Source organism: Myotis daubentonii, chromosome 3 (assembly GCF_963259705.1).
Source record: "Myotis daubentonii chromosome 3, mMyoDau2.1, whole genome shotgun sequence".
Taxonomy (NCBI): Eukaryota; Metazoa; Chordata; class Mammalia; order Chiroptera; family Vespertilionidae; genus Myotis; species Myotis daubentonii.
Window position 1 is genome coordinate 206,884,937 of NC_081842.1, and position 11,303 is coordinate 206,896,239.

Consider the following 11,303-nt stretch of genomic DNA (forward strand, 5'->3'; position numbering starts at 1 on the left):
AAGTACCCTTGATGGGAATCGAAACTGGCGGAAGCTCTACCCACTGAGCAAACAGGCTAGGGCTGAAATATCATCTTTTCATCAGCGATTACCTTGTGGAGACGAAGGCTCGCTCCTTTTAGCCTTAGTTATGGGACTTCTGTGCAGCTGAGTTTCAGGCAGTTCTGAATGATGGTTGTTCTGTAGTTATAATTTTGACGTGGTTGTGGGAGGATGTGACTATATGGTTTTTAAAGGATTTGAATTGTTGAGACTTGGAGATTAAACAAGAGGAAATGGAATTATTGATAAACTTTTAGGCAAGATTTCCTAACTTCTCTGCTGCCCGTGTATGAGAAAGGTGTCATAGCAGGTCTCAGCCTCACTGTGAGGCTGGGTGGAGGAGGGTCCCTGAGACCCACTGTCCAGCCCCAGGGTGGAATTTTACACATTTGACTGCCCTTTATCCTACAACTATTTGGGAAAATTGTTCAAGGGCCCTTCCCTGGCCCATTAGAAAGAAGTAGCTCTTCAGCTTTTGCAAGTCTGTGGTGCCTTGGAACGCCTGGCAGCTACCTTTATCCCCCGGCACTCTCTGACTCAACACAGATTATTAACATATGCTGGTCCGAGAATTTCTCCCACACTCCCGTGACACAGAGGTCTCTGCTGTGCCTGACCCAGTTCCTTCCTGGCCCTCACTCAGGCCCTGCCAGACCTGAGCTTATTGGGCTTTTATAGGAGTTGGCGTGAGGGTAAGGGCCGGAGGAGAGTTTGTGGGAGAGACGTAAGAAAAATGTGAGCAGTTGTAATATATAGAGGCAGTGGATGGGGGCAAAAAATTTTTTTAGAAGTATTGTTGATATATTCACTTTTGAGAAATTTGGCAGTTGGTAAAGTTGCAAATGAGCACGCCCTCCCACTCAGCGATTCCGTTTCCCGGAATATACCCTAGAGAAACTCGCACATGTGCACCTGGAGATATGTCCAAGGACATTCACTGAGGCACTGTTTGTAACCACAAAGAACTGGCCCTGCTGTGACTGTCCATCCGTAGGGGGAGAATGACAAATACCTGGTGTTGTGCAGTGGGAGACTCTATAAACCAGCAGCAATGAGCTAGAGGTATAGAAATCAGCCTGGATAGACCTCAGAAACATGATGTTGGGTAAAAGAAGCAAAATCATATGACATGAAACCTTGCGCATGTATTCTTTCTTTATTTAAAAATTTTAATTAGTTGATAGTCAATATTTTTTTGTATTCGTTGCAGGGGTACAGCATAGTGGTTAAACAGTCATGTAATTTACAGAGTGATTCCCCTGATACTTGTGGTACCCACCTGGCACCGTACATAGCTGTTATTATAATATTACTGACTATATTCCCTATGCTGTGCTCCACGTCCCCCCGATTATGTTGTAACTACCAATTTGTACTTCCCAATTCCTTTGCCCTTTTCACCTAGTCCCCCAGCACCCATCTCTTCTGGCAATTATCAGTCTGTTCCCTGTATCTGTGAGTCTATTTCCGTGCATATATTTTTAAAGATATATTTTTATAGATTTCAGAGAGGTAGGGAGAGGGAGAGATAGGAACACCAATGATGAGAGAGAATCACTGATGGGCTGCCTCCTGCACATCCCGCACTGGGCATCCAGCCTACAACCCCGGGCATGTGGCCTGACCGGAAATCCAACCATGACCTCCTGGTTCATAGGTTCCCACTCAACCACTGGGCCGCGCCAGCCGGGCATCATGCATGTATTTTTAAAAACTCCAGCAATGCCGGTGCTCTCCCTCCCGGGAGCACTCCTTTCCCTTTCCTCTCGCCCTCTCCCCCCGCCTCCTTGACCCAGGCCTCTTACCGTGAGCTTCCTCGCTCCCAAGCCCCAAGGGTCTCTTCCTTTACCTCTGTAGCGCGTTTCCTAGGCCCACTTTTCTAGGGATTGCTTTTTCTGCCTCTGTGATTTACCAAATAAACGTTACCTTGCAAAATAAACAAGTACCCCACCAATGCAATATATTGTTTATAGATATTTACATGCAATAAAAATATAACAGCATCAAGTAGAAAGATAAACGCCAAACTCATTTTATCAGCCAGAATAGGTTGGAGCCGTGCTTCTGTAACAACCGCGGGAAATCACAGTGACTTAGGAAGAGTCTATTTGTTGCTTGTGCTACATGTCCAGCAGGGGTCAGCAGCGGCTCTGTCCTGGCTCCTCACTCTGGGACCCCCGCTGACCTGTGGCCACCAGTTGCCAGGGCAAAAGGGAACGAGAGCTTGGCAAATCGTCCTGTCTCTCCGATCATCCCCCAGAGCAAGCCACGTGGCCAAACCGAACTTCAAGGGGGCAGGCAAGAGCTATCCTACTATGTGCCCTAAAGGAAAAGCAGTAATAGGGTTAATGACCCCACACCCATGATGATGGTGACCTCTGGGAAGAGTACAAAGGAGTCTCCACCTTTACTGTAGTTATTCCTTTCAGAAACATGAAGCAAAAATGTAAAATTTGACCATTCTGGAGGGAAGCTACTTGGATGTGTCCTACATTATTTGCTATGCTGTACCTTTTCAACTTTCAAAATTAGAAGTACGATTTTAAAAGGTGGGTAATGAAACAACATTAATATTAAAAATGATATATGGGTGGCCCTAGCTGGTTTGGCTCAGTGGATAGACCACGTTGGCCTGTGGACTGAAGGGTCCCAGGTTCGATTACTAGTCAGGGCACACGCCTGGGTTGCAGGCTCAATCCCCAGTGGGGGGTGTGCAGGAGGCATCTGACCAATGATTCTCTCATCATTGATGTTTCTTTCTCTCCCTCTCCCTTCCTCTCTGAAATAAATAAAAATGTATTTTAAAAAAGATATATGTGTGTGTCCTCACTGGGACCATATTTCCTTTCATGGTATTCAGGAAAAGCATGAGTAAAGGAATTCGTTGTTTTTAATTTTGCTTTTGGCTGCGTGGCAGCAGTCTTGGACCTCAACAACCGCTCACAGGGCTCCGGCCTCATTGTCAGCATTGCGTGCACATCTGTGCGTGCATCTGCTCCCTCCCAGCAAGGACTCTCCCCAGCTGGTCCTACTCCCCTCTGTACTCCCAGCCCTGACATTTCCACAAAGAAGGTGCTAGGAAGGGTTCTGATGGACGATTCTGATAGGCTTATTTCTCTCTAAATAAGGAGCTATTTCAGGGCAGGAACCATGTCATCTTCCCCGCTGCGCCCTCATCTGGAACGAGGAATGAATGCTGCTGAATGAATGAAGGACTGTAGTCCTCCTTCCCCAGCCTATCAGTGGAAGCAGGAAAAGCATGGCCCTTCCCACTCCAGCATGAGCCGCCCAGGGAGCTGGCAAAGTCAGTTTTCCTGCAGGTTCTACCATGTGTTCTGCATTGAAAAACCAATGATCATGTGTGGCTACAGAGGGTGACCAACTCTCCCGGCTTCAGCACTGAAAGCCCTGTGTCCTGGGATCCCCTCACTCCCAGGCAAAGGGGTGCAGGTCACCCTGTAGCAACTTCCCTTCTTCTCTCTGGGTCTCATTTTTTTCTCATCTTCATATGAGAAGGTTGCATATGGTCTTGTCTCTACATAGCGGATCTACTATTTTGGGAAAGGGCTGAAGGGGAAGAGGTGAGTTAAAGAAGGAAGCAAGCCTGGAGCTGGAATTTTCTGAGAGATCTTTAATATTTTTTGGGGGAAGAGTGTGGATCCGTCCTGCCACCCAGGCCTTGGTTCTAGTTGCTGGCCATGGTCTGGAAAAACAAGGGGGCGGGGGAGACACAGAGTAGTCTAGTTAGGAGCACAGATTCTGAAGCCAGATGGAACTGGGTTAAACTCCCAGCCATGTCACTCATTAGCTATGTGACCCTGGGAGGGTGACTGGACCTCTCTGAGCCTCAGTTTCTTCATCTGTATAATGGGGGTAACCATAGTCGTCACCTCATGGGGCTTTTTTCATTAAACTATTAACTAAGGTGCTTATTACAGTGCCTGGTACATACTTAAGCAGTTTCTACCTGGTGGCTGTTACTATTACAAACATCACTCCCCCTCACCATTCAACCCCAGGTGATATCTGCACTCTCACTGGGGCCTGAGCCTCTCCTATCACAGCTCATCATTACTGCTCATTTAATGATCTGTCCCCCGCACAGGGCAATGCTTGGACAAAGAAAAGACCTGCACAGAGGAGGCACTTTGTAAACACTTGCTGAATAAACATTTGCTGGGTTCAGCAGTTCAAAGCTCCACCCAGAAGCTATCGAAGTTCTTGGGGCCACACTGTAGCAGAAAACACCCCCCTCCCAGCCCTCTGGAATGTCACCAAGGACCCCTTTACTCGGATCCTTTGAGCCCCTCCTCAGGATCTGCTGCCCTGACCCCTCTTCTCCCCTCCCCCGGGCACCTCTCAGAGGAGCAGCACATGGAGCCCTCCTGGCTCCTCTGCCTGCTCACCTCCTGGATCCAGTCGTTAAAGGCTGAGACACGCGTGAACACAGTGGGCTTCTTGCGGGTGTTGCAGCCGAAGGCAGAAACGAAGCTGGTCACACCGTGGACCTGCCAGGAGCCATCGGCGGCGGGGCAGTTGAGGGGTCCTCCAGAGTCACCCTGGAATGGTCAGAGGGGGGGCGTGGGTGGGGGGCTGAGCCATGTCTGAGCGGTAAGGAGTCGATTCTGACTTTGGGGTTTTGAGAAACCTGTATCACTGGCCTCCCTCCTTTCATCCCTCCCACAGCCACCCATCAACCTGGTCTGAACCTCAGTTTGCTCTTTGTGATGAGGAATGGTATCGGTCTTTGAGATTTTTGTGAGAATTAAATGAGATGATCGATATATCATCTTAGCACAATGCCTAGTAGAAAGGAAGCCGTTAATAAATGGTCGTTCCCATTATTAGCACCACAGTTAACTATTCATGTTACTGTTCATACTTCTCTTTTTTTCATTTTATACTCACTTCTAATACAATAATAGTTTGGTTTAATGATAACTTCAGGACAACAGAGTCGAAGATGACTTTACAAGTCAATATGCCTTGCTGTGTTGGTGGGGAAGCCTGAGGACCAGGGTCAAGGCAGTGTGTGACCAGGGCTAGAATCCAAAGGTCATGACACCCGGGCTGGGAACGTGTGTCTGAGCTATACCTAACTTCCTCCCAGTCCTGCTGGCCTGGAGGCTGAAGGGGTCAAGCAGGCAAGATTCCTCCAGCACCTTCCAGGCAGATGTGGGACCCCAGGGCCCTGGCCGCCCAGCTGAGTGGCTGCAGCCCAGGGGGCTGACTCACGTTGCACCCGGAGCGGATGTCCCCGCCGGCGCACACCATGGTCTCCTTCAGGGCGCTGCCCCACCAGTCCCACTTGGAGCAGCGCTGATGGTCCACCACGGGCAGCAGGGCCTGCTGCAGCTTGTCAGGGAGTGGCCCACCAGCTGTGGGGGTAGAGAGCGCTGAGTGGGGGGTCCTGGGGTGCAGGGCTTGGGCTGGGGTCTGGGAGTCAGGGCTGGGAGCCTCAGTGTGGGGTGGAGGTTCTGATGGGGAAAATGGGGACCCTCTTCCCACCCGGCTATAGAGTCCTGTCCGCTTTGTCTATCTGCATCCCCGGCGCCTGGCACTCACTAAAAATCGAGTTCAATCGAGCATATTCACGTTTGGGAGGAGAGGGCAGAAGGCTGTTGCTGGAGGAGGAATTGGGGAAAAGTGCAAGGACTGGTCCAGGTGTTGACCTCAACCTCTGTTCCCAGGCCCTGCCTTTCTGCCCACTGTCCCAGTGGCTGGGGGGGGGCAGGGGGGTGGGGTGCAGCACGTACTGTAGAGTCGGCCCCAGCCGCTGATGTAGCAGGGTGCCTCGTCGGGCAGGACTTCACCGGCAGGAGGGAGGCAGGCGAGCTGGACTGAGTCTCCCAGCTTGGCGGGGCGTGACAGCTTGATGAGGGCGATGTCATTGCTGGGGAGGAGGGAAAAGTCACGGGAGCCTCCTTATCCCCCAGACCAAGCCCCACCTCCCAGTCTTTGCTCCAGATATTTCACATTCCGACCACATCTGCCCCTTGTCCCTGCAGACCTCTTCAGCTCCCTGCTCACCCTTGACCTTCACAGCTGTCCTCAGGTTTCACCCTGAAGTGGTTCTCACGCTTCAGTTGCATCAGAATCACCAGGAAGGCTTGTTAAAACACAGGTTGCTGGGCCCCATCCCACAGTTTCCAATGCAGGGGGTCTGAGTGGGGCTCGGAAGTTCACATTTCTAACAGGTTTCCAGGGGGCGCTGCCGGCCTGGGACCAGCCTTTGAGATCCCCTGCTCGGTCTTCATCCACCCGCTTGTCACTCAACTCACTTCACCTGGGTCTGATTTTTCTCTCCACTTACTCCAGGAGCCCGTGAGGACAGGTCATGGTCTTGACCCTCATGGCCCCTCATTCTTGTCCGGCACTTTTAGGGGTTCTGCACTCTTCTTGGACCTTCCCACCCAAAATACTGAACCATCCCGACACACAGTTTTGCATATGGTTGAGGGCCTTAAGTGGCCCCCCACCTTCGTGTCCTCACCCAGTGACTGCCTCCTTGACCTTCATAACCACCCAGGAAGCACAGCAGTTCACCCTTGGCAAGTGGTAAAACGGAGGCCCCGAGAAGGGCAGTGACTTGCCCAGGCCGCACAGCGACTTAGTGCTGGAGCCTGACTCTTAGTCCAGCGCTTCTCCTTTTGCCCATGGTGCCGGGAACCCAGAATGCACTGGGTGATAGCTGTTGAGTGGAGGAACTCTTGGATTTGGGAGAATGGGTTCTAGAGGAATCCTGGCCTCTGAAGCCAACCAGCCAAGTGGCCTTGGGGGAGTCCCTGCCCCTCCTTGGGCCCTGCTGTCCCCTGCTTAGGGAGAGAGGTTCGGTGCAGATGGTCCTTAAAGGCTCTGCTGGCGCCGACCCTCAGCATGTGGACCTGGGCACAGCTTGCAGGGCCCAGAATTGGCTTTGGGTGATGGAGGGCTGAGTAGAGGAGCCCCTAGGTCCCAGGCCTGAGAGTTCACTTACCCACAGGCCACGCAGTTGGGGTTCCAGAGTGGGTGCACGAAGAGATCCTCAGAGTTAATGGGGATCACCTGCTCGGGGCCCTCATTCTCAGCCCGGTCATACTCTCCCAGCACCACCTGGTAGGTCAGGGAGCTCCTGCCAGCGGAGGTAAGGTCAGTCCAGGCCTGACTGGCCTCCCTCCCTCCGTCCCTCCCACAGCCACCTACCACCCTGGCCTGCCCGGGTCGCATGCAGGGACGGGGCGAGTGAGAGAACTCACGAGATGCAGTGGCCCGCAGTCATGACCCACTCGGGGGCAATGAGGGTGCCACCACAGGTGTGGTGAAAGGCTCCGTTCTTCTCATACTGCAGGGAGATCTGGGGGCCAGGGAGGGAGAAGCCTGAGTGGTTTGGACCCCACAAGGGGGTTGCTACCCCAGGCTGTGTAGGGGCACTGTACAACTCTAGAGGGCCTCCTGCCTGCAGAAAAGAACGGCGCCCTCTAGAAAGACGCAGTGCCCAACCTAGGCAGCTGCTCATGGTGGCCCTGTCACTTTTCCACTAGAATCCCCCTCGCTCTGTCCAAAAGCCCCTCCAACTCCCAGCCCTAGGGTCTCCCTGGGGACCTCCACATTCTCTGCCCTCTAATTTTCTGTCCCGAGAACCCCAGGCCCTCTGTTCTATCGGGCACCCAGTTCTCCTGAACCTCCGTTCTTTTAAGGCCCTTTCTTGGGCCCTCTGAGGCACAACCCGCCTCAAGTTCTCGGCCTCTCTTCTTATTTCCACATTCAGACTTTCAAAAGCTCCTACTAAACCAGGGGTTGGCAAATCATAGCTCCTGGACCCAATTGGGCTTATGGTCTATTTTTGTACATAAGATTATTGGGAAAGAGTCATACTTATTCATTTATGCATCATCTATGCTTTCACGCTACAATGGCAGAGTGAAGTCATTGCAATGAAAACTATATGGCAACAAAGGCTAAAATATTCACTCTCTGGTCCCTTATAGAATAAGGTTGCTGACTCCTGCTATAAACCAGTGCTATCTAATAGGAGTTTCTGTGGTGATGGAAATGTTCTATATTTTGGCTGTCCACTATGGTAGCCACTAGCCACATGTGGCTATTGAGCCACTGGATTAAAAAAAAAACAATTAAAGACTAGTTTATTGAATTTTAGAGAGAGAGGAAGGGAGAGGGAGAGAGAAACATTGATGTGATCAGTTGCCTCCTACACATCCCCTACCAGGGATCAAACCCGCAACCAGGCATATGCCCCAACTTGGAATGTAGAATGTGCCCCGACTGGGAATTGAACCAGTGACTTGAACTGGTGACCTCTCGGTGCATGGGAAGACACTCAACTAACTGAGCCACAGCAGCTGGGCAACATTATCACTCTTTTCTACAATTCAAGGAGTCTAGAAATGAGTCCCCAGAAATCTCCCTCCCTGTGTGTACAGCCTGAAATTCTACTTAGTGCACCAACCCTTGGGTTAAACATTGCTCTCTCCAGATTCCACGTTTAACTTGCAAACATCCCTGTAAGGGTTACAGGTCGAATGGGCAAAACTTCCACATAGATTGTCCAAGGGTTTTCTGGCCTTTGGAAGCTGAAGTGAATACCAGAAGCAAGGCAATGGGGTTAAGACTGGATGCCTTGCAGCCAGAGCACGAGGTACAGCGACTATGGCAGGAAACAGTGCCACGGGTATTGCTCTTACCTGCCAGGGCCAGCTGTAGGGGACCGCATCCTCGCCATTGACCACCCGGGTGGAAGGGTGGTAAGAAGGTCGGCCACAGCCCGAGGCTGGAAGGGAGAGTAGAGGTGTCAATCAGCTAGAGGGTCCCCAGAAGCTAAGGAGAATTCTGGGTCCCAGTCCCAGCTTACCACAAACTGGCTCTGTGACCCCATAAAGCCCCTTCCCCGCTCTGGACCTCAGTAGCCTTGCATATGAACTGTGAGCATTTGGACTACAGCAGAGTCCCAGGGGTCCAGGGATAGATGAACATGTGGCTTCTTCCCAGGGAAACATTGAAGGGTTTAGTGCCCTTAGAACAGTGCCTAGAGCCTCAGAGCCTTTGAGAAGTGATAGCTATTACTGTCAGTCAAGGAAGGCGTCTTAAAGGAGGCGGCCCTGAGCTGGAATGCAGTGTGTCAGAGTGACCAGGAAGAGGTTAGAGCACAGAATATGGAGCGGGTAGGAGGAGTGTGAGAGGAAAGTTGGAGGGTTAAGCAAAGGAGTAGAATCTCCAGCCTAAGCGGTCCAACCACAGAGCCCAAACTTTTCACCATTAGACTGTTTGCTGCCCCCACTGAGGACTCCCACCACAGCCCTTTGGGTCTTTCTCCTAAGCTGGCCCACCCCTGGCTTCCCCTCCATTATCCTGCTCAAGTACCAGGCTGAAAGCCCCCTCAAGCATGCCCTAGGTACAAGCTGAAGACCCCCTCCTATACATGCTGGGTTCATGAGATCCAGGGCATGGGGCAGACTTCAAGGGCTCCTGACCCAGGGTAACACAGACACAGGCCGGGGTCTTACCGAGGGCCACCAAGAGGAGGGAACTCAGCAGCCGGAGCATGGTGCGTTTTGAGATGATAAGAAAGAGGCCCAGAGCTGGGACTCTAATATAGGGCTGAGGGTTGGTGGGGGACTGGACTGGGCCCCATTTCTGAAACAGGTGGTGGGAGTCCAGGTCTCCCACGGTCCAAGGCCATGGCCCCACCCACTGCAAAAGGGAGAATGACAGCCAATGACAGGACCCAGAGTTCTACACAATGCTACCTGTGTGGCCACAGAGTTCTCTCATGTGGCTATGCAGGTGACATTGAATGGCCTGCTGATAACAGGGGAGGGGGAAGGAAAGTTCACATGAGAACAAAACAGCCTCTTCCAGGAAAGAACATGGGCTTTGGAACTGGTCAGACCTAGATTCAAATCCTGTCACCTCCAAGCTCTGCAACCTTGGGCACGTGGATTAACCTCTCTGAGCTTCAGATTTCTCATCTCTAACATGGAATTGATATCAGTATCCACCTCAATAATAATAATAAAAATTTGGCTGGTGTGGTTCAGTGGTTGAACGTGGGCCTTTCAGGAGGTCATGGTTTGATTCCCGGTCAGGGCACATGCCTGGGTTGCAGGCTCGATCCCCAAGGCGGGGCATGCAGGAGGCAGCCGATCAATGATTCCCTCTTATCGTTGATGTTTCTCTCTCTCTCTCCTTCTCCCTTCCTCTCTGAAATCAATAAAATCACATTAAAAACATTTTTTTGTTGAGTACTTTCTCTATATCAGGGGGTGCACCGCTAAATAAGACATGGCCCCAGCTCTCCTAGAAAAACAATAACAAACCAAAAAAATAAGTTAAGGCTGTTTCTGAGTGTGGCGGTAGGTGCTGCAAAAAGAATGACATGTGAGTGACTGGGGTGGGAACAGGAGTAATGGGTCCAGAAAGAGTGACATTTGGACTGAGGAGGTTGTGTTTGAATGAGTCCTAGAGGATAAGTAAAGGAAAAGCACTCCAGGTAAAAAGGACAGCAAGTGCAAAGGTCCAGGAGCTGGAGTGGACGCGGCTGGTTTGAGGAGAGGGATAGCAATGTGGCTGGAGCACGGTCAAGGTGGAGAGTGGGGGGTGATGCGTCAAAGACGAGGAGCACCTACAGCTGAGTTCGCCTGTGATTCAGCAGTTCTGTTCCTAGTACAAACCCTGGAGAAAACCTTGCACATGTGCCCGGGAGGCGCACAAGTATGTTCCGGGCAGCCCTGTCCGCAATCTTTTTTTTTTTTTTTAATATATTTTTATTGATTTTGAGAGGAAGGGAAAGGGATAGAGAGACAGAAACATCAATGATGAGAGAGAATCATCGATCGGCTGCCTCCTGCACGCCCTCCACTGGGGATTGAGCCTGCAACCCAGGCATGTGCCCTTGGCCGGAATCGAACCTGGGACCCTTCAGTCCGCAGGCCGACGTTCTATCCACCGAGCCAAACCAGCTAGGGGGGTCCTCAATCTTTAATCACACCTCAGGTGTCCATCAAGGAGAATGCGTGAATGCATGTCTATATGTAGAGTATTCAGAGAATGGAGCATGAACCCACAGTCAAAGAATGAATCACAGTGACATGCCACAATGTTGATAATTCCTAGGAATGTAAATTAAGGAAAAAAGGTCCTGAATAATTAAATGCAGGCTACTGTCCTTTTTTATAGAGGTAAAAACATACTTTTTAACTAAAAGAAAAATTAAAAACATACTTTTTAAGGACTACAAGTAGATGAATTAAACTATAAAAAAGCAA

The 11,303-nt window shown here is 50.9% G+C and overlaps 1 protein-coding gene across 1 annotated transcript; it reads right to left on the bottom strand.

The window, feature by feature from the left end:
• Positions 1-3,658: 3,658 nt before the first annotated feature.
• Positions 3,659-9,676, bottom strand: CELA3B (chymotrypsin like elastase 3B). The gene is made up of 8 exons (XM_059690899.1): positions 9,543-9,676; positions 8,724-8,809; positions 7,278-7,375; positions 7,019-7,153; positions 5,799-5,935; positions 5,278-5,420; positions 4,449-4,601; positions 3,659-3,745 (listed from the first exon to the last, which is right to left on the bottom strand). Exons 1-8 carry the CDS (start codon positions 9,580-9,582, stop codon positions 3,728-3,730), a joined length of 810 nt encoding a protein of 269 aa, XP_059546882.1. The 5' UTR covers positions 9,583-9,676; the 3' UTR covers positions 3,659-3,727.
• Between the last annotated feature and the right edge of the window lie 1,627 nt (positions 9,677-11,303).

Coding starts and splice junctions, on each gene's coding strand:
- CELA3B (XM_059690899.1), bottom strand. CDS start 9,582: ATGCTCCGGCTGCTGAGTTCCCTCCTCTTGGTGGCCCTCG. Junction 8,810..9,542: donor CCTCCTCTTGGTGGCCCTCG/GTAAGACCCCGG, acceptor TCTCCCTTCCAG/CCTCGGGCTGTGGCCGACCT. Junction 5,936..7,018: donor CCCAACTGCGTGGCCTGTGG/GTAAGTGAACTC, acceptor CCTCCTCCCCAG/CAATGACATCGCCCTCATCA.